Raw genomic sequence first — 20,553 nt, 5'->3', positions numbered from 1 at the left:
ACGAACAAAGGTTCCAATTCGGAAAAGTCTTACTCCTGGTCGTAATGCTGGCAAGTTACCGTCGCTCTGATATCCAAAAGTTATTTCCAGCTGTATGTAATAACACAAGAAAAATTCTGGGCTAATAATATAAGAAATAACAGCTTAGGCGCTAGAAGCAGAGCTGCCATATCTGTCGGTGCCATCTTACTTATCAAGCCTTCCAGTGAAGAAAAGCCGATCTCTTTCACATCGGGGCTGTGAACAAAGCAGAAAGTAACTACACACAGATAGAACGCAAAGGGCTAGGCATTGATTTTGGAGTGAGTAAGTTTAACCAGTATCTGAACGGGAAGAAGGTCACCCTTCTTACAAATCATCCTCCGCTGAAGAGCATCTTTGGACTGCATACTGTGTGCCAGCAGAATGCAAAGATGGGCTTTGTTGTTGTCAGCACACACATACAAAATCAAGTGCCGCAAGTCAGAACTGCACTGCAACGCAGATGGTCTTTCCAGGTTACCACTACCTTTGGTCAAACCAGAGTCACGCGAAGTGCACATCTTCTACTTCAGAAAACAAGTGCGGAGAAACAGTAGAAACGACCGTTGTCATCTGAAGTGATGAACATCATCATCAAAGGTAAAGCAGCAGGAAGTGATCCGGATCTGAAACCTTACCTTTCCAGGAGAACTGAGTTGTCAGTATCATTTCGCCTTCACTGAGGAAACCAGTGTTGCAACAGCTACACTCAGTTCGTTATGGAATGGAAATTCCACTAAGCTACTTCTGGTGGCCTGGACTGGATAGAAGAATTGAGGAAATAGCAAAAACATGTTCGCAATGTACCTCAACTTGCACTTTTTCATCTGTGGGATTGGCTGGGAGGAGGCATGGCAAAGCATACACGTTGACTTCACAGGTCCATTCGAACACAGAATGTTTCTCGTAGTTGTGGATGCTCATAGCAAGTGTCCAGAGGTTGCCATCATGAGGTCTACTACCTCAAAGACAATCGAGGAGCTTGAAGAGGTGTTTAGTCGGTTTGGCTCACCACTCCATCTCTTTAGCGACAATGGACAGCAGCTAGTGTCGCAAAAAAAGGCCACGTTCCTACAGGTGAATGGCGTACAGCACATCAGGTCCACCCAATGTCATCCATCAACCAACGGGCTGGCGGAGAGTTTCGTACAGACCATGAAACGTGCCTTGAAAGTGTCTCAGGGTCAAGCGACATGCCGCATGCAACCACCAAGGCTTCACTTGTATCAATACCAATGACTGTATATATGAATGGATAAAGCCATCAATTACGTAACACAATTCATTCCTATGTGAAGACTACACAGCGTATTGAAGCCAAATTAAGTCGGTTAAGATGGCGTCTCATGGAGACATACAGTACCAGTCAAAGGTTTGGACACACCTACTCATTCAAGGGTTTTCCTTTATTTTACTCTTTTCTACATTGTAGAATAATAGTGAAGACATCAAAACTATGACATAACACATCAAAACAAATCAAATCAAAATATATTTTATATTTGAGATTCTTCAAAGCCACCCTTTGCCTTGATGACAGCTTTGCATACTCTTGGCATTCTCTCAACCAGCTTCATGAGACAGTCACCTGGAATGCATTTCAATTAACAGGTGTGCCTTGTTAAAAGTACATTTGTGGACTTTCTTTCCTTCTTAATGCGTTTGAGCCAATCAGTTGTGTTGTGACAAGGTAGGGGTGGTATATAGAAGATAGCCCCATTTGGTAATAGATCTTGTCCGTATTATGGCAAGAACAGCTCAAAGAAGCAAAGAGAAACGACAGTCCATCATTACTATAAAACACGAAGGTCAGTCAATGCGGAAAATTTCAAAAACTTTGAAAGTTTCTTCAACTGAAGTAGCAAAAACCATCAAGCGCTATGGTGAAACTGGCTCTCATGAGGACCGCCACAGGAAAGGAAGACCCAAAGTTAGTTCTGCTGCAGAGGATAAGTTCATTAGAGTTACCGGCCTCAGAAATTGCAGCCCAAATAAATTAGTAGGTGTGTCCAAACTTTTGACTGGTACTGTACATGTCAGGACATGATATTCACATATTGTTCTGTCTCACGATTCCCGAGCACAGGGGATGTTCATGTAACCGATGTGAAATGGCTAGCTAGTTAGCGGTGGTGTGCGCTAATAGCGTTTCAATCGGTGACGTCACTCGCTTTGAGACGTTGAAGTAGTGGTTCCCCTTGCCCCTTGCTTTTGTGGAGCGATGGGTAACGATGCTTCGTGGGTGACTGTTGTTGATGTGTGCAGAGGGTCCCTGGTTTGCGCCCGGGTCGGGGCGAGGGGACGGACTAAAGTTATACTGTTACATTCAGATTCCATGGGATTGAATGGTGGGCTTTTGCACAGACAGCGCTCCATCTATGACGGTGGGCAGGCCTCTGCACTCTAGTTATGAATGTGTCTCCCTTTGCCATATGGACACAGTAAAAAAAATAGGGTCAATGCAGGTAGTCTGGGAAGCCATTTGATTAGCCATTTAGCAGCCTTTTTTAGCAGTCTTATGGCTTGGGGCCGACGCTGTTCAGGGTCCTGTTGGTTCCAGATTTGTTGGTTCCAGACTCGTATATCTAGGCTGTACTCACCACTTTCTCTAGCGCCTTACGGTCGGGTGCCTTGCTGTTGCTATATCAAGTGGTGATGCAGCCAGTCAAAATGCTCTCAATGGTGCAGCTGTAAAACATTTTGAGGATCTGAGGGATGTCAAATCTTTTAAGCCTCCTGAGGGGAAAGCGGCGCTGTCGTGCCCTCCTCACAACTGTGTAGGTGTGTATGGACAATGCTAATTCCTAAGTGATGTGGACACTGAGGAACTTGAAGCTCTTGATCCGCGCCACTACAACCCCATCGATGCTTGCTGTTTGGGGTTTTAGGCTGGGTTTCTGTACAGCACTTTGTGACACCGGCTGATGTAAAAAGGGCTTTATAAATACATTTGATTCATTGATTGATAGATAGGATTGTGTTCGTCTTCTGTTTCCTGTAGTCCACTACTTTTTCTTGCTGACATTGAGGGAGAAGTTGTTGTCCTGGCACCACACTTCCAGGTATCTGACCTCCTCCCTATAGGCTGTATAGGCTGCCTCATCGGTAATCAGTCTTACCACCTTCGTGTCGTCAGCAAACTTGATGATGGTGTTGGAGTCGTGTGCAACTATGCGATTGTGGTTGAACAGGGAGTACAGGAGGAGACGAAGCCCACATCCCTGAGGGGCTCCCGTTTTGATGGTCAGCAAGGCGGATGTGTTGTTGCCTACCCTCACCACCTGGGTGCGGCCGGTCAGGAAGTCCAGAATCCAGTTGCAGAGGGAAGTGTTCAGTTCCAGGGCCCTGAGCTTGGTGATTATCTTGGAAGGGACTATCGTATTGAATTCTGAGCTATAGTCAATGAACAGCTTTCTTACATAGGTATTCCTTTTGTCCAGGTGGGTGAGGGCAGTGTGGAGTGCAATAGAGATTCTGTCAGTAGTGCTGAGCAAGTAGTGCTTTTTGAGGTTGTTTCGGTTAGATTATTAAAAAATAATCACAGTTCTCAATTTCGGTTTAGATTATTTTAGTTGAATGCTGTTACAACACAGAATAAAACCATTAATAAAAGTCACATGATAGTAGTGACTGCCCATTACTAACCATAATTTATTCGTATTACTTTACTTTAGTTGTGGTGTATATAATATTTGTTTTATTTCACGACTTTATTATTTCATTCCAAGTCATCATCTCATTTTTATAGAGCTGCTGCCTAGGCTGTCTGACAAAATCTCTATCTTGTAGTTCTTCAACGTAAATAAGGCATACTTGTATGACTGCTGAATAGCAACTATCAACAGGTAGAGATACCTCACGAAGCAACAGCTGCTGTCTACTGTATATCCATTCACAATCACGTGCATTCTTGTCTCTTCCATAGCAGGCAAAAATAAACACCACAGCGTTTCATACTGTCTTTGGAAACACACCGGACAAGTAGATGCACAATGGATTATGGACATTGTAGTTAATTACCACGTTTGATGCGCTAAACTATGTAGAATAATGTCCTGCTGGAAACTGCAACTCCCTACTACATCGCAAAGTTAAGGCAGGATCTGAATTATCTCTAGAGAAACTATGCAATGTGCACATTGAAATGGAGTTCAAGTAATTGAACCGACACCAGTCAATTAGTTGTTTAAAAACCGAAACTGACATTTCTGTTAATCACTTAGCACTAGTAATAAAGCAGCTGAAATCTTATAGCATGTCAATTGTAAAGTTGGTGAATATATGTAGATTATTTAAAAAAAAATGTAAACTCTATTCCGCCATTTAAACAAACACTGTATAATCTCAAAACATGCTCACAACTATTATTTTGATATCATGGATGGTCAGTCCTTGCATCCATAGCTCTGCCTATTAATCTGAGTGGTTACATTTCTCAAGGCCCATCACTCAGCTTTTTACAAAAACAGAGGCAGTTATAAACAGAGCCACTTTGTTTTTGCTTCAACTAAGGATTGCCGTTTTAATGTTTTCTGTTTATTGGGCTGCAAGCAATAATGAGTCTGTTAGTGAAATGTACATTTTCACAGAAGAACCTAAGTCACCTCAAATCAATCTGAAGACTAAAAAAGACTGCTTATATGCAGAGCAATAGATATTGTAACAATAACTTCAAATTCTTCTTTGATATGGTGTTTAATTGACAAGATCTGCAATGAAAATATGTTAGTAAAATTGCATCGGAGTATGAGTGCAAACTCATGACCTGACCGGGTAAATAAAAGCTTTCTGTAACTTCAGTTGTAATTGATAGATTGCAATCCTAAGCCTTTTGTTTTTAGGACATACTGTAGGCTATTAGCCTGAGTGAACCAGCCTGATCGCTCCGTTCACCCTTCTATTTAATTCCAAACAATGGTGAATGTATCACGTTTCAGGTATGACCCAGATGCAGACAGTGTCGAAGAAACAAAAGTTTATTTCTAACACAGGGGCAGGCAAACGACAGGTCAAAGGCAGGCAGGGGTCAGTAATCCAGAGAAGGTGCAAAGGGTCCAGAACAGCAGGCAGTCTCAGGGTCAGGGCAGGCAGAGGTCAATAATCCGGTGAGGTGGGGCAAGGTATAGAACGGCAGGCAGGCCCAGGGTCATGGCAGGCAGAATGGTCAAAACCGGGAAGGACTAGGAAACAGGAGCAAGAAACAAACTGGAGTAGGGGAACAAACGCTGGTAGGTTTCACAAACAAAACGAACTGGCAACAGACAAACAGAGAACACAGGTATAAATACACAGGGGATAATGGGGAAGATGGGCAACACCTGGAGGGGGGTGGAGACTAGCACATAGACAGGTGAAACAGATCTGGGTGTGACAGTACCCCCCCACCCAGGGGTGCCACCTGGCGTCCTATGTCCCTGGCGGAAACCCAGCACCTCTCCTCCGGGCCATAATCCTCCCAGTCAACCAGGTACTGGAACCCCCTGCCCCGAGGTCAAACCTTCAGGAGACGCCTCACCGTGTACGGCGGTTGACTGTCGATGAGATGGGGTAGAGGGGTGGGCCTGGAAACAGGAGACAAAGAGCTGTGAGACATGGGTTTAACTCTAGACCCATGAAAGGCGGGATGTATATGAAGGGTACGGGGCAACAGGAGATGAACATTAGTGTGGCTAATGACTTTGGAGTTGGGAAACGGACCGATAAACCGGGGGGAGAGTTTGCGGGATTCCACCCGGAGGGGCAGATCCCGGGTGGATAGCCATACCTTCTGCCCGACATGATACTGGGGAGCCGGGGTCCGGTGGCGATCCGCTTGTCGTCGATACCTGGAGGTGGTCTTGAGGAGGGCCGACCGGGCTCTCCTCCAGGTACGACGACAGGTGCGGACAAACATCTGGGCAGAAGGTACGCCGAGCTCTTCTTCCTGCTCAGGGAAGAGCAGGGGCTGATACCCCAGGGAACACTCAAACGGTGATAGGCCCGTGGCAGAGCAGGGAAGGGTGTTGCGGGCGTACTCAACCCACACAAGCTGCTGGCTCCAGCTGGTGGGGTTGGCGGAGACCAGGCAGCGTAGAGTAGTCTCAAGGTCCTGGTTGGCTCGCACCGACTGGCCATTTGACTGGGAGTAGAAACCGGAGGACAGGCTGGCCAACGACCCAATGAGGGTGCAGAACGCCTTCCAGAACCTAGGACGAGAACCGAGGACCACGGTTGAAGACCATGTCGGCTGGCAGTCCATGGATCCGGAAGACGTGCTGCACCATGAGCTGGGCCGCCTCTTTGGCAGAGGGTAGCTTGGGGAGAGGAATGAAGCGGGAGGCTTTGGAAAACCGATCCACAACGGTCAGGATGGCGATGTTGCCATCAGATGGGGGAGACCCATGACAAAGTCCAGGGAGATGTGAGACCAGGGAGCTTGCTGAGCAGTCTTGTCCTGTGCACAGACCGTCCAAGCGGTGAGAAATGGAACAGGAACCATGGTAGGCCACCAAAAGCGTTGTCGCACAAAAGCCAGGATCCAACGGGAGCCCGGGTGGCATACAAGCCTGGAGGAGTGGGCCAACTCCAGGACCGCGGAGTGGACCGAGTCAGGCACGAACATCCGGTTATCTGGACCCCCCCAGGATAGTAGTTGTGGGGCTATAGCGGCGTGACGGCGCATCCGGCTTGACATTCTTGGATCCCGGCGGTAGGAGAGGGAGAAGTTGAACCAAGTGAACAGTAGGGCCCACCTAGCCTGCCTGGAATTGAGGCGCTTGGCGGTGCGGAGATATTCCAGGTTCTTGTGGTCGGTCCACACAATGAATGGATGTTCCGCCCCCTCCAGCCTCTGTCTCAACTCCATATTCACCGCGAGAAGCTCACGATTCCCCACATCGTAGTTCCTCTCCGTGGCAATGAGGTGGTGGGAGAAGGCGGCGCAGGAATGCAGCTTGATGTCCACAGCCCCCGTTCTGACATCCGAAGCATCGGCCTCCACCATGAACTGGCGGGACGGGTCAGGATGAACCAAGATGGGAGCTGTGGTGAAGCAGTGTTTGAGATCCCGAAACGCCCGGTCAGCAGCTGGGGACCACGTGAGCGGAACCCTGGGAGAGGTGAGTGCAGACAGGGGGGAAGCCAGGGTGCTGTAGCGTCGATAAAAGTTGCCAAAACCCAGGAAACGCTGCAGCTGTGACACTATTCTATGAGTACACTATTCTTTGTTCCCTTGCATAGAGTGTTAAGGCTAGGCTACACATGCATCTAATTCTCTGTGGTCTTGTATGACTGACAGGCTGCATATTCTGCTTTATATCTGTCTGCTCAGTCACAACACAAGCTGTAAAGGTCCCCCATGTAGTCCCATCAGCCAGATGAATTGAGTTTGGACCCTAGCTGTATGCTGCCTTGGGCCAGGGGTGGAATGCTTATAATAGTGTATGCCCCCCACCCCCCACCCCCCCTCAATCACTATGATTTGCTTTGACATGTGCACTCAAACACAGTGACAAACTGAACTTTCCATGTTCAGCACAGTGAGCTTCAAAAAAGCAAACATAATTACCGTTATATCATTTACTATATGCAGCACTCATTTCATGCCTGCGTCAGCCAATGCTCATTCATGTGAAATGGAATAGAGCAGAAATGGGAATATGATTTTACCCTGTCTCACCAGGTGAGGGCAGCACACCATAAGCACTGGTAGGCCCAAGCACTGTTAGTATATATATGAAGCGTAACTGCCTTATTCTACGTGCACCTATCCTGGTGTAGACAGTCAGGAAAAGACCAAGACCTAAAATGATGAAGTGGATACAGTCCGTAAATCTTCTTTAGCTAAGCACCATTTTGTATTTGAAAATGCACAGATTCTGAGGTTCTTGTAAAAAAAATGCACAGATAAGAGGTTCTTGTATGATCTATTAGATAGGACCATGCATGATGGTCCAAAGGACAGTCAACTGTAAATGTTTTAGTGGAATCAACATGTCTGAGTCATTTTACTGGGAGCGTTCATATATACATCCTTACAGACAGAGAAGTAAGTGAGAGTACACTGAGGACATCCCTGCTCCTATCTTTGAGATGATGTATTCATTAATAAAGAATGAGATCATACTTTCAAGCGTGACTGTGTGAACAGCTGAAGTCTTTCACCCTGTGAAACCTGGACCCCATGCCGGCCTGTTTATCATCTCACCTTAGCTAACCTCTTAAGCGGAGGTTCAATCTCAATAGTCTGCAATGACTGCTGCCTCTTTTCCATCTGCACTAGTGTTGAAGAACTGGACAGGAAAAGCAAATTCAAGGAGAGGGGACCCTAAACCTGCCAGTTTTCACTGTCTTCTCTCCTCCTCCACTCACCCGTCCCTCCCCTTCTCTCCCTGCTGTTATGCCCCCCACTGGGGTCTTTCACTCCAGTGACATCATTTGAGAGACACAGACACAAAGGTCTCCTCTCACACACAAACCGACACAAACATGTTTATGTGGCCATGGGGCCCCTTTCGGGCCAGTGTTAGGGATGACACCAGAGCCAGCTGCTCCTGTGCCTTCTATACCCCCTCACACACACCCCTCACAAATGCAAGCTAACCCTGAACTGTTTGTGTGTGTAGTGCATGGTGCATGCTCACACACATGGGTTCATCATCCACTTCACTGCAGAGCGAAAGGGACAAAGGAGGCTGTAAAACAATAGCAGATATTACATTTGTGAAATGACTTAGGGTTGGGTTCGACAAGCAATGGTTCAGATCGGTGGAATAATCACACTAGACTCTTTCTGCTTTATGATTTATTTGCTGCTTGATCCAATCAGGCCTCTCAAGCCCTTTGTTCTCTGTACCAATCCTTCCAAGGATACAAAGGGAAATGATTCATTTTGCTAAATCTGTTTGCCATGACCCTCTCTCGTTTGTCTCATAACTCTACCGTACCCCTCCTTTTATCAGAATCATGTCAGTTACAGTTTTGTTTCCTGTTGTTTTCGTGTGTGTGTGTGTGTGTGTGTGTGTGTGTGTGTGTGTGTGTGTGTGTGTGTGTGTGTGTGTGTGTGTGTGCGTGCGTGCGTGCGTGCGCGCGAGAGCGAGACAGGGCGGTGGCGTGTTTGTAATGATGTGTGTAATAGAGTGTTTTTGTGAGAGGGTAATTTACTTGCAATATTAACTTTTCAACACTTGCTATCAAGGATACAAAGGAATAGTGCCTGAAAACTGTACGAATTCGTACTGAACAATACCTCATGGCTCTCACATATTCAAAAATATTGATTCCAATAAAGATAACCAAATGGCAAAACCTGGCAAAAGCCCTTCAAACAGACTCAACATATTTCCTCCAATAACTAGGTTTACATCCAATTGGCTATAGATTTTCATGTGAATATTCTAAAATCTGCATAAAGAAAATATACACATTTTTCCATCAGTGGTGTTTCCACCAAACGGACAATATAGATAACCAAATGGCCAAACCTGGCTTGCCCTTCAAACAGACCCAACATATTTGCTTCAGTAGCTAGGTATCCATCTAATTTTCATGTGAATATTCTAAAATCTGCATCTTCCCACCAGTGGTGTGTTTCCACAAAATGGACATGTTGTGGATACAAGTCAGTGCATGATGATTTAGTGCACACAAAATGTACTACATCAGTGGTCACCAACAGGTCGATCTCCAAGCCATTCCTAATCAATCACCAAACATTTCTGTAAAGAACCCAAAGATAAAGCCTTGCGTTCCTATTAATTTATTTTTCTGCTGTTGGCGACGTCGGGCCCTCATACCACCCTCATGGAGTCTGTTTCTGACCGTTTGAGCAGACACATGCACATTTGTGGCCTGCTGGAGGTCATTTTGCAGGGCTCTGGCAGTGCTCCTCCTTGCACAAAGGCGGAGGTAGCGGTCCTGCTGCTGGGTTGTTGCCCTCCTACGGCCTCCTCCACGTCTCCTGATGTACTGGCCTGTCTCCTGGTAGCGCCTCCATGCTTTGGACACTACGCTGACAGACACAGCAAACCTTCTTGCCACAGCTCGCATTGATGTGCCATCCTGGATGAGCTGCACTACCTGAGCCACTTGTGTGGGTTGTAGACTCCGTCTCATGCTACCACTAGAGTGAGAGCACCGCCAGCATTCAAAAGTGACCAAAACATCAGCCAGGAAGCATAGGAACTGAGAAGTGGTCTGTGGTCACCACCTGCAGAATCACTCCTTTATTGGGGGTGTCTTGCTAATTGCCTATAATTTCCACCTTTTGTCTATTCCATTTGCACAACAGCATGTGAAATTTATTGTCAATCAGTGTTGCTTCCTAAGTGGACAGTTTGATTTCACAGAAGTGTGATTGACTTGGAGTTACATTGTGTTGTTTAAGTGTTCCCTTTATTTTTTTGAGCAGTGTACTTTTTCAGACCCTTTGCTATGAGACTCGAAAATTAGATTTTTTCCATTGATCATCCTTGAGATGTTTCTACAACTTGATTGGAGTCCACCTGTGGTAAATTCAATTGATTGGACATGATTTGGAAAGGCACACACCTGTCTATATAAGGTCCCACAGTAGACAGTGCATGTCAGAGCAAAAAGCAAGCCATGACGTAGAAGGAACTGTCCGTAGAGTTTCGAGACAGAATTGTGTCGAGGCACAGATCTGGGGAAGGGTACCAAAACATTTTTGCAGCATTGAAGGTCCCCAAGAACACAGTGGCCTCAATCATTCTTAAGTGGAAGAAGTTTGATACCACCAAGACTCTTCCTAGAGCTGGTTGCCCGGCCAAACTGAGCAATCGGGTAGAAGGGCCTTGGTCAGGGAGGTGACCAAGAATCCAATGGTCACTCTGACAGAGCTCCAGAGTTCCTCTGTGGAGATGGGAGAACCTTCCAGAATGACAACCATCTCTGCAGCAGTCCACCAATCAGGCCTTTATGGTAGAGTAGCCAGACGGAAGCCACTCCTCAATAAAAGGCACATGTCAGCCCGCATGGAGTTTTCCAAAAGGCAACTAATGACTCTCAGACCATGAGAAACAATATTCTCTGGTCTGCTGAAACCTGAATGCCAAGCTTCACGTCTTGAGGAAATCTTGTACCATCCCTAGGGTGAAGCATGGTGGAGGCGGCATCATGCTGTGGCTATGTTTTTCAGCGGCAGGGACTGGGAGACTAGTCAGGATCGAGGGAAAGAGTACGGAGCAAAGTATAGAGAGATCCTTTATGAAAACCTGCTCCAGAGTACTCACGTCCTCAGACTGGGGCGAAGGTTTGTCTTCCAACAGGATAATGACCCTAAGCACACAGCCAAGACAATGCAGGAGTGGCTTCGGGACAAGTCACCAGAGCCTGGACTTGAACCCCATTGAACATCTCTGGAGAGAACTGAAAATAGCTGTGCAGCAACGCTCCCCATCCAACCTGACAGAGCTTGAGATGAACTGCAGAGAAGAATGGGAGAAACTCCCAAATACAGCTGTGCCAAGCTTGTAGTGTCACACCCATGAAGACTCAGACTGGGGCAAAAGTTCATCGTACCAGGCAGTGATTCAACCAGTCAGGATGCTCTCAATGTTGCAGCTGTAGAACCTTTTGAGGATCTGATGACCCATACCAAATATTTTTAGTTTCCTGAAGGGGGAATAGGCTTTGTCGTGCCCTCTTTACGACTGTCTTGGTGTGTGTGGACCATTCTAGTTTGTTGGTGATGTGGACACCAAGGAACTTGAAGCTCTCAACCTGCTCCACTACAGCCCTGTTGATGAGAATGCTGCGTCTTCCTTTTCCTCTAGTCCACAATCATCTCCTCTCCTAGTCTTGGTTACGTTGAGGGATAGGTTGTTATTCTGGCACCACCCGGCCAGGGCTCTGACCTCCTCCCTATAGGCTGTCTTGTCGTTGTCGGTGATCAGGCATACCACCGTTGTGTCGTCGGCAAACTTAATGATGGTGTTGGAGTCGTACCTGGTCACGCAGTCGTGGGTGAACAGGGAGTACAGGAGCACGCACCCCTGAGGGGCTCCAGTCTTGAGGATCAGCGTGGCAAATGTGTTTCTACCTAGCCTCACCACCTGGGAGCGACCCGTTAGGAAGTACAGGATCCAGTTGCAGAGGGAGGTGTTTAGTCCTAGGATCCTTAGCTTAGTGATGAGCTTTGAGGGCACTATGGTGTTGAACGCTGAGCTGTAGTCGATAAATAGCATTCTCACGTAGGGGTTCCTTTTGTCCAGGTGGGAAAGGGCAGTGTGAAGTGCAATAGAGATTGCATCATCTGGATCTGTTTGGGCGTTATGCAAATTGGAGTGGGTCTAGGGTTTCTGGGATAATGGTGTTGATGTGAGCCATTACCAGCCTTTCAAAGCACTTCATGGCTACGGACGTGGGTGCTACGGATCTGTAGTCATTTAGGCAGGTTGCCTTAGTGTTCTTGGGCACAGGGACTATGGTGGTCTGCTTGAAACATGTTAGTATTACAGACTCAATCAGGGACATGTTGAAAATGTCAGTGAAGACACCTGCCAGTTGGTCAGCACATGCCCGGAGCACACGTCCTGGTAATCAGTCTGGCTCCGCGGTCTTGTGAATGTTGACCTGTAAGGTCTTACTCACGTCGGCTACGGAGAGCGTGATCACACAGTCGTCCGGAACAGCTGATGCTCTCATGCATGCCTCAGTGTTTCTTGACTCGAAGCGAGCATAGAAGTGATTTAGCTCGTCTGGTAGGCTTGTGTCACTGGGCAGCTCGCGGCTGTGCTTCCCTTTGTAGTCTGTAATGGTTTGCAAGCCCTGCCACATAAGACGAGCGTCGGAGCCGGTGTAATACGATTCAATCTTAGCCCTGTATTGGCGCTTTGCCTGTTTGATGGTTCGTCAGAGGGCGTAGCAGGATTTCTTATAAGCTTCCGGGTTAGAGTCCCGCACCATGAAAGAGGCAGCTCTACCTTTTAGCTCAGTGCGAATGTTGCCTGTAATCCATGGCTTCTGGTTGGGGTATGTACGTACAGTCACTGTGGGGACGACGTCCTCGATGCACTTATTGATAAAGCCAGTGACTGATGTGGTGTACTCCTCAATGCAATCGGAAGAATCCCGGAACATATTCCAGTCTGTGATAGCAAAACAGTCCTGTAGTTTAGCATCTGCTTCATCTGACCACTTTTTTATAGACCGAGTCACTGGTGCTTCCTGCTTTAATTTTTGCTTGTAAGCAGGAATTAGGAGGATAGAATTGTGTTCAGATTTACCAAATGGAGGGCGAGGGAGAGCTTTGTACGTGTCTCTGTGTGTGGAGTACAGGTGATCTAGATTTTTTCCCCCTCTGGTTGCATATTTAACATGTTGGTAGAAATGAGGTAAAACTGATTTATGTTTCCCTGCATTAAGCAACCCACCACCTGCAAACCCCTCTTTTACGCTACTGCTACTCTCTGTTTATCATATATGCATAGTCACTTTAACCATACCTACATGTACATACTACCTCAATTAGCCCGACTAACCGGTGCCTGTATATAGCCTCGCTACTGTTATAGCCTCGCTACTGTATATAGCCTCGCTACTGTTATTATTCACTGTCTTTTTACTGTTGTTTTTTATTTTGTTACTTATCTATTGTTCACCTAATACCTATTTTTTACTTACAATTTGCACTGTTGGTTAGGTCCTGTAAGTAAGCATTTCACTGTTGTAATCGGCATAAGTGACAAATAAACTTTGATTTGATTTGACGTCAAGGCTGTAATCGCTGTCAAAGGTGCTTCAACATAGTACTGAGTAAAGGGTCTGAATACTTATGTAAATGTGATATTTCATTTTTTTTTTTGCTTTGTCATTATGGGGTATTGTGTGTAGATTGATCAGGGGGAAAAACAATGTAATACATTTTAGAACAGGGCTCTAACTTAACAAAATGTGGAAAAAGTCAAGGAGTCTGAATACTTTCCGAATGCACTGTATATACTTTTTTTTTTAATGTAGGAATCATTTTAGGAGAAAGCTAGTGTGTGCAACATGACTGTTTATATAAGTAATAATGGACAGTTGAAACTTGGTTGCTAAATCATGTGGTTGAAGAGCTTTTTAAATTGTACGTTCAAATATTGATATAAAATTGTGTAAGTGCTTACTGAGGAAAGCAGCGGATGTGCTATGTGTGTCCCTACCCTATGAACATTCCAAAGTTGGTTCGAGGTGTCTAGATCACATGGTCAAGGAGCTATTGCATTTTAGTTGATTTTTGTATAAATATGTATATTTAAAAAAACATAGAAATAATTTTACAATAAAAAAAAAGAGTCACATGCCTCTCTGTGTAAAGAATAATGTACAGTTGAAATAAGGTTGCTAAGTCACATGATGTAAGAGCTATTCACATTTGAATGTTGTGATCGTGCACTTTGTTGGTAGTTCCTAACTAGCTGCATTGACTGTGGCCAGGCTGCCTACACATTTGCTGTGTGATTATGAAACTGTGCTTTGTTGAACATCTTTTTTCTTCATAAAACTCAAATCGATCGCAAGCTATTGATGTTCGAAGGCCCGAATGTCTGGAAAATATCGAATCTCAAAGCAACTTTACCACGGTACCGAACCGTTCTCTTTCCATTCCATCACAGCTGTTGTGAGTTTTTTTGTTAATACGGTATGACTTTAGTCGCATAAAAACTGTGGATGGAAACGTGGTGACTGCTTCTCCACTTTTTACTGCAGCAGTCCATACTGTGTAATAATTGTTGGCAACCATCCAGCTCACAAAAACTGTCTCCATGGCCATATATTGACAATGGGCGGTACCGTAGGCTATTTCTTGATATGAATGAAATGAGCCAAAAGTTATTGGTCTAATGAAGCAAATGGAGTCATTATTAATTATGATATTAAAGATAACGATTATCATTAGAATATTTTTATCAACTTAATACGTTTATTCAATGTTCTTTTAGACTTTTTAGACTTTTAATAATTCGTGTTATTAGAATTAGTGTCGAGATTATTTGAGATTCGAGATTATAGTGTTATTATTTTATTTTCCCTCAAATATTAAAAGTAATATCTGAAGCACTTGGGTCTATGCTTCTTGCGTTGGCTGATGCATCTCTCTCTCTCGCTCTCGCTCTCGCTCTCTCTCTCTCTCTCTCTCGCTCTCGCTCTCTCTCTCTCTCTCTCTCTCTCTCTCTCTCTCTCTCTCTCTCTCTCTCTCTCTCTCTCTCTCTCTCTCTCGCTCTCTCTGTCTCTCTCCCCGATATGATATGTTTATAGGAACTGGAGTCGCCCGCGCTACTCTCCGATTGCCAGTTGAAACGCATTAGCGGCTCTCTCCCTTGATTATAAGAAGCGCAGACGGGGAGTCGGGGCGCGCTATGGCCTCTAAAGAGACCACCGCTGCAGGTTTCGTTCACGTCAGCAGGGAGAATACAGGTAAGCGCAAAACTGCTCTTTTAAAATCACTATCATGCTCAACACCTGCTGTAGCCTACATACTATATTTCCTGGGCAGAATACTAGAGCCTTTCGCTGTTATGAATTCCAATGGTTATTTTATTGAACATGTCACTCTCTTTGACGTTCCATGTTCTCTCTGCGCAGGCTAAAGGCTGTGTAAGCCCACGTCAGGAATGATAACCTGTTATTCCTATCGATCCGAATCGAAATATATAGGCTACGTTGAGATTGCTTTGGTTCCCGCTGCCTGCTCTGTATTTACCACAATCATACTGTAAACGGTTATTAAACCCCACTTCTGTCAGTAGCGAGTTGGTTGTATGTGTGTTACTGCAAATACGTGCCTGCCTGTACTTGCCTCTCGGTGCTTTGACTTGGCTTTAATAGTTTTCATTTGAGTGTGTTTGTGTGTAGGGGTGTTATGCGAGAACAATCATTTTGTTTGAAGCTTGCAGGCATGGGTTTCTGCATTGAGAGGCCCTCTACCTGAAGAGATGGGCCATAGTGCCCTTAGGGTGTGCAGCGCTCAGCATACCACTGTTTATTACACACACACACACACACACACACACACACACACACACACACACACACACACACACACACACACACACACACACACACACACACACACACACACACACTGAGAGTTATATTTATACATGTGACAAGCACGATCACACTCACATTGGTCACACATGCCAACACAATGGTAGTGTCTGACATATACACATTACACAAACACATTACACACACACACACCGACTGACACCATTGGACAGAAGGGTGTTAAAAGGGTGTCTCTCACTGTTAATTATCGTGACGGCAAATTAATCCCTTGTTTGTTTCTGGATTTGGCTGTGATAATGACCAGTCAGAGCTAAAGGTGCAGAGAGAGGAAGGAAGGGATGTGTGGTGGTACTCATGGAGAAAGAGCAGGTCCATTAGACAATCAAGGCAGGTTTTTAACTTCGCCAACAGATCCGACCCACTTGCTTACAGCTACATTAGGGTCAGACAGGCTTCCTGTGTAGATTAAGACACGGCGGAGCCGGCACCAGAAATGTCTCAGAAAACGTCCCTCAATCCAGGGATGAGAAATGCATTGTACTCCGTATTGTCCCGTTATTACAACTGTTACACTGAGAAGATTGAACGACTGTTACTTAACAAGCAGTCGTTCAATCTTGTCAGTGTAACATTTGGGAGTACAATGCATTTTTCATTCCTGCATTGATGTAGGGTGAATTCAGAAAGAGTGGGACATCATATAAACTGGGACAGCTTAATCCCTGACACATTTATTTATTGGTCTGACGAGAGAAAGTCAACACTATTGTGACTAAGCCCTTGCAGAGAAACCACATGATCAAAAGTACATCACTTCATTGGTGTGACATCATAGAGCAAGCGTCAAAGTGGGAGCTCACCCTGCGAAGCACACAGTAATATAAGTGACATAGATTTTTTTCTGTTTTGATGTTAAGGTTATAAAACTGTCATAAATAATGCATTGTGCCAAATTGTGATGTAAATGTGCATACTATTTACATGTACTATTGCATCAATATACATAAAAAAGTTGCCAATATTTTGTTTACCTTTTGTATTTCAACCATTTTTGTTGTTGTCCCGCTTTACCAACTATAGCTAGCTGAAGTAGGATGGCTTGTAGTACTATATCCTGTAAACATGTTTTTTGTAGTACTGTTATTGGTACTGTTATTTTAGTGAATTCAGAAAAAGTGGGTTTGTAACCTGTTCAGACATCTATCCAATATATTATCCCAACACATGTTTCCTAATCACACAAAATTGAATTGAATTGTCAGTGGAGTACAATTAGGATTATAATCATCATGTCCCAGTTAATCTAACCTGCTGTCGTAGTCTACCAAATGCAAACAGAAAATATGGTTTGGACTCAGTGTACACAAATGAGTGTGTCATGCCTCTGTGAATATGATATCAACATTAGTTTTTTCTGTGTGATTAGGAAACATCTTGAGAATTTCAGAAATGTGTTGGATAGATGTTGAAAGAGGTTACAGAAGACGGAAATGCAAAATGTGTCCCACTTATTCAAAATTCATGCTACGTTTTGCGAAAAATATCTTGCGCTGGCTCCACTGTGTTATCATCTACGCAGGAAGCCTGTCCGACCCAAATGAAGCTGTAAGCAAGAGGGTCGGATTTGCTGGCTAGGTTTTAACTCATCCTCTCCTTTCCCATCTCTCTCTCTCATTCCTTACTTCTCTCTCTAATGGTAGTTCAGCATATGCTGTGGCCGGGCCTTCTGTGGGAATGCCCAGTGTTAAGGGCTTTAATTGAGTGGTTTTTAAGCATGAAACACACAGAGAATCTCACTGCCGATAGACTGCCGATAGGTACTTATCATAGTGGCAGGCCGTTCCTTTTCTTGCTCGAACAAAAGTGTTATCTGCTGCTTGCCGACCCGATAGCGACAAACCTACCAATTCTACTTGTAGAATCGCAATGCTCGTCAGTGGCCAACAACTTGACTTTGAGCCAATCAGAGAGAACGAACCCCGACGTGGGGGTGCCAACAAAAAAAGGGAAAAAGAGGGTATTTTCATCTACAGATGAACCAGTAACACTTCATATGCAATGTAAAAAATACAATACAAAATATTTTTAAAAATGTGGACAACCCTTCAAATTAGTGGATTCGGCTATTTCAGCCATAAAATAGAGCACACAGCCATGCAATCTCCATAGAAAATTGGCAGTAGAATGGCCTTACTGATGAGCTCAGTGACTTTCAACGTGGCACCGTCATAGGTTCCAAATTGCCTCTGGAAGCAACGTCAGAACAAGAACTATTCGTCGGTAGCTTCATGAAATAAGTTTCCATGGCTGAGCAGCTGCACACAAGCCTAAGATCACAATGCGCAATGCCAAGAGTTGGCTGGAGTGGTGTAAAGCTTGCTCGCCACTGGACTCTGGAGCAGTGGAAACGCCTTCTCTGGATTGATGAATCCCGTTTCACCCTCCGGCAGTCCGACAGACTAATCTGGGTTTGACGGATGTTAGGAAAACGCTACCTGCCCCAATGCATAGTGCCAACTATAAAGTTTGGGGGAGGAGGAATAATGGTCTGGGGCTGTTTTTCATGGTTCGGGCTCCTTAGTTTCAGTGAAGGGAAATCTTAACGCTACAGCATACAATAACATTCTAGACGATTCTGTGCTTCCAATTTTGTGGCAACAGTTTGGGGAAGGCCCTTTCCTGTTTCAGCATGACAATGCCCGCATGCACAAAGCGAGGTCCATACAGAAATGGTTTGTCGAGATAGGTGTGGAAGAACTTGACTGGCCTGCACAGAGCCCTGACCTCAACCCCACGAACACATTTGGGATGAATTAGAATGCCGACTGCGAGCCAGGCCTAATCGCCCAATATCAGTCCCCAACCTCACTAATGCTAAGTCCCCGCAGCAATGTTCCAACATCTAGTGCAAAGCCTTCCCAGAACAGTGGAGTCTGTCATAGCAGCAAAGTGGGACCAACTCCATATTAATGCCGATTTTGGAATGAGATGTTCGAGGAGCAGGTGTCCACATACTTTGGTCATGTAGTGTAGCTGACCAAGTGCACAGACACGATGAATACAACACTAAATACTTCCTACTAGCTAACCACTATAGCTAGTATTGATGTTATAATATAATTGCAATGGATTAGCTAGTTTCCATGAATCAGCTGCCTGTGTTAGCTGCTGAATTAGTACAGTGTCCATAGCTAGCTAGCTATGTTTTTCTAGTTAGCAAATGTGCTAATGTTAGCTAGCTAGCTAAACATTTGGCTATGGGCTGGCACTGGCATAATGGGATTTTTTATTTTTATTTTTTATTTTGCCTTTATTTAACCAGGTAGGCCAGTTGAGAACAAGTTCTCATTTACAACTGAGACATGGCCAAGATAAAGCAAAGCAGTGCGACAAAAACAACACAGTTACACATGGGATAAACAAATGTACAAATGTAAAGTCAATAACACAATAGAAAAATCTGTATACAGTGTGTGCAAATGAAGTAAGGAGGTAAGGCAATAAATAGGCCAATCGTGGTGAAGTAATTACAATTTAGCAATTTACACTGGAGTGATAGATGTGCAGATGAGGATGTGCAAGTAGAAATACTGGTGTGCAAAAGAGCAGAAAAACAAAAACAAATATGGGGATGAGGTAGGTATTTGGTTGGATAGGCTATTTACAGATGGGCTGTGTACAGCTGCAGCGATCGGTAAGCTGCTCTGACAGCTGATGCTTAAAGTTAGTGAGGGAGATATAAGTCTCCAATTTCAGTGATTTTTGCAATTCGTTCCAGTCATTGGTAGCAGAGAACTGGAAGGAAAGGCGGCCAAAGGAGAAATTGGCTTTGGGGGTGACCAGTGAAATATACCTGCTGGAGCGCGTGCTACAGGTGGGTGCTGCTATGGTGACCAGTGAGCTGAGATAAGGCGGGGCTTTACCTAGCAAAGACTTATAGATGACCTGAAGCCAGTGGGTTTGCTAGGGCCAGCCAACGAGAGCATACAGGTCGCAGTGGTGGGTAGTATATGGGGCTTTGGTGACAAAACGGATGGCACTGTGATAGACTGCATCCAATTTGCTGAGTAGAGTGTTGGAGGCTATTTTGAGTGAAGGAGGCTTTGTTGCGAAATAGGAAGCCAATTCTAGATTTAATTTTGGATTGGAGATGCTTAATGTGAGTCTGGAAGGAGAGTTTACAGTCTAGCCAGACACCTAGGTATTTATAGTTGTCCACATATTCTAAGTCAGAACCGTCCAGAGTAGTGATGCTAGTCGAGCGGGGCGGGTGCGGGCAGCGATCGGTTGAAGAGCATGCATTTAGTTTTACTAGCATTTCAGAGCAGTTGGAGACCCCGGAAGGAGTGTTGTATGGCGTTGAAGCTTGTTTGGAGGTTTGTTAACACAGTGTCCAAAGAACATAATGTTGTCGTCTGTGTAGAGGTGGATCAAAGAATCACCCGCAGCAAGAGCGACATCATTGATATATACAGAGAAAAGAGACGGCCTGAGAATTGAACCCTGTGGCAGCCCCATAGAGACTGCCAGAGGTCCGGACAA

The 20,553-nt window shown here is 45.0% G+C and overlaps 1 protein-coding gene across 1 annotated transcript in view; it reads left to right on the top strand.

Moving 5' to 3' along the window:
- Positions 1 to 15,299: 15,299 nt before the first annotated feature.
- Positions 15,300 to 20,553, top strand: part of carmil3 (capping protein regulator and myosin 1 linker 3) — a 48,735-nt gene continuing 43,481 nt past the window's right edge. The window contains exon 1 of the mRNA XM_038964494.1: positions 15,300 to 15,417. Within this exon, the coding sequence (XP_038820422.1) occupies positions 15,360 to 15,417 (58 nt within the window). The 5' untranslated portion in view covers positions 15,300 to 15,359. The remainder of the gene's footprint in view (positions 15,418 to 20,553) is intronic.

This window comes from Salvelinus namaycush, chromosome 25 (assembly GCF_016432855.1).
Source record: "Salvelinus namaycush isolate Seneca chromosome 25, SaNama_1.0, whole genome shotgun sequence".
Taxonomy (NCBI): domain Eukaryota; kingdom Metazoa; phylum Chordata; class Actinopteri; order Salmoniformes; family Salmonidae; genus Salvelinus; species Salvelinus namaycush.
The sequence above is the reverse complement of the archived record's forward strand: the minus strand, read 5'-3'. Positions and strand labels throughout refer to the sequence as shown.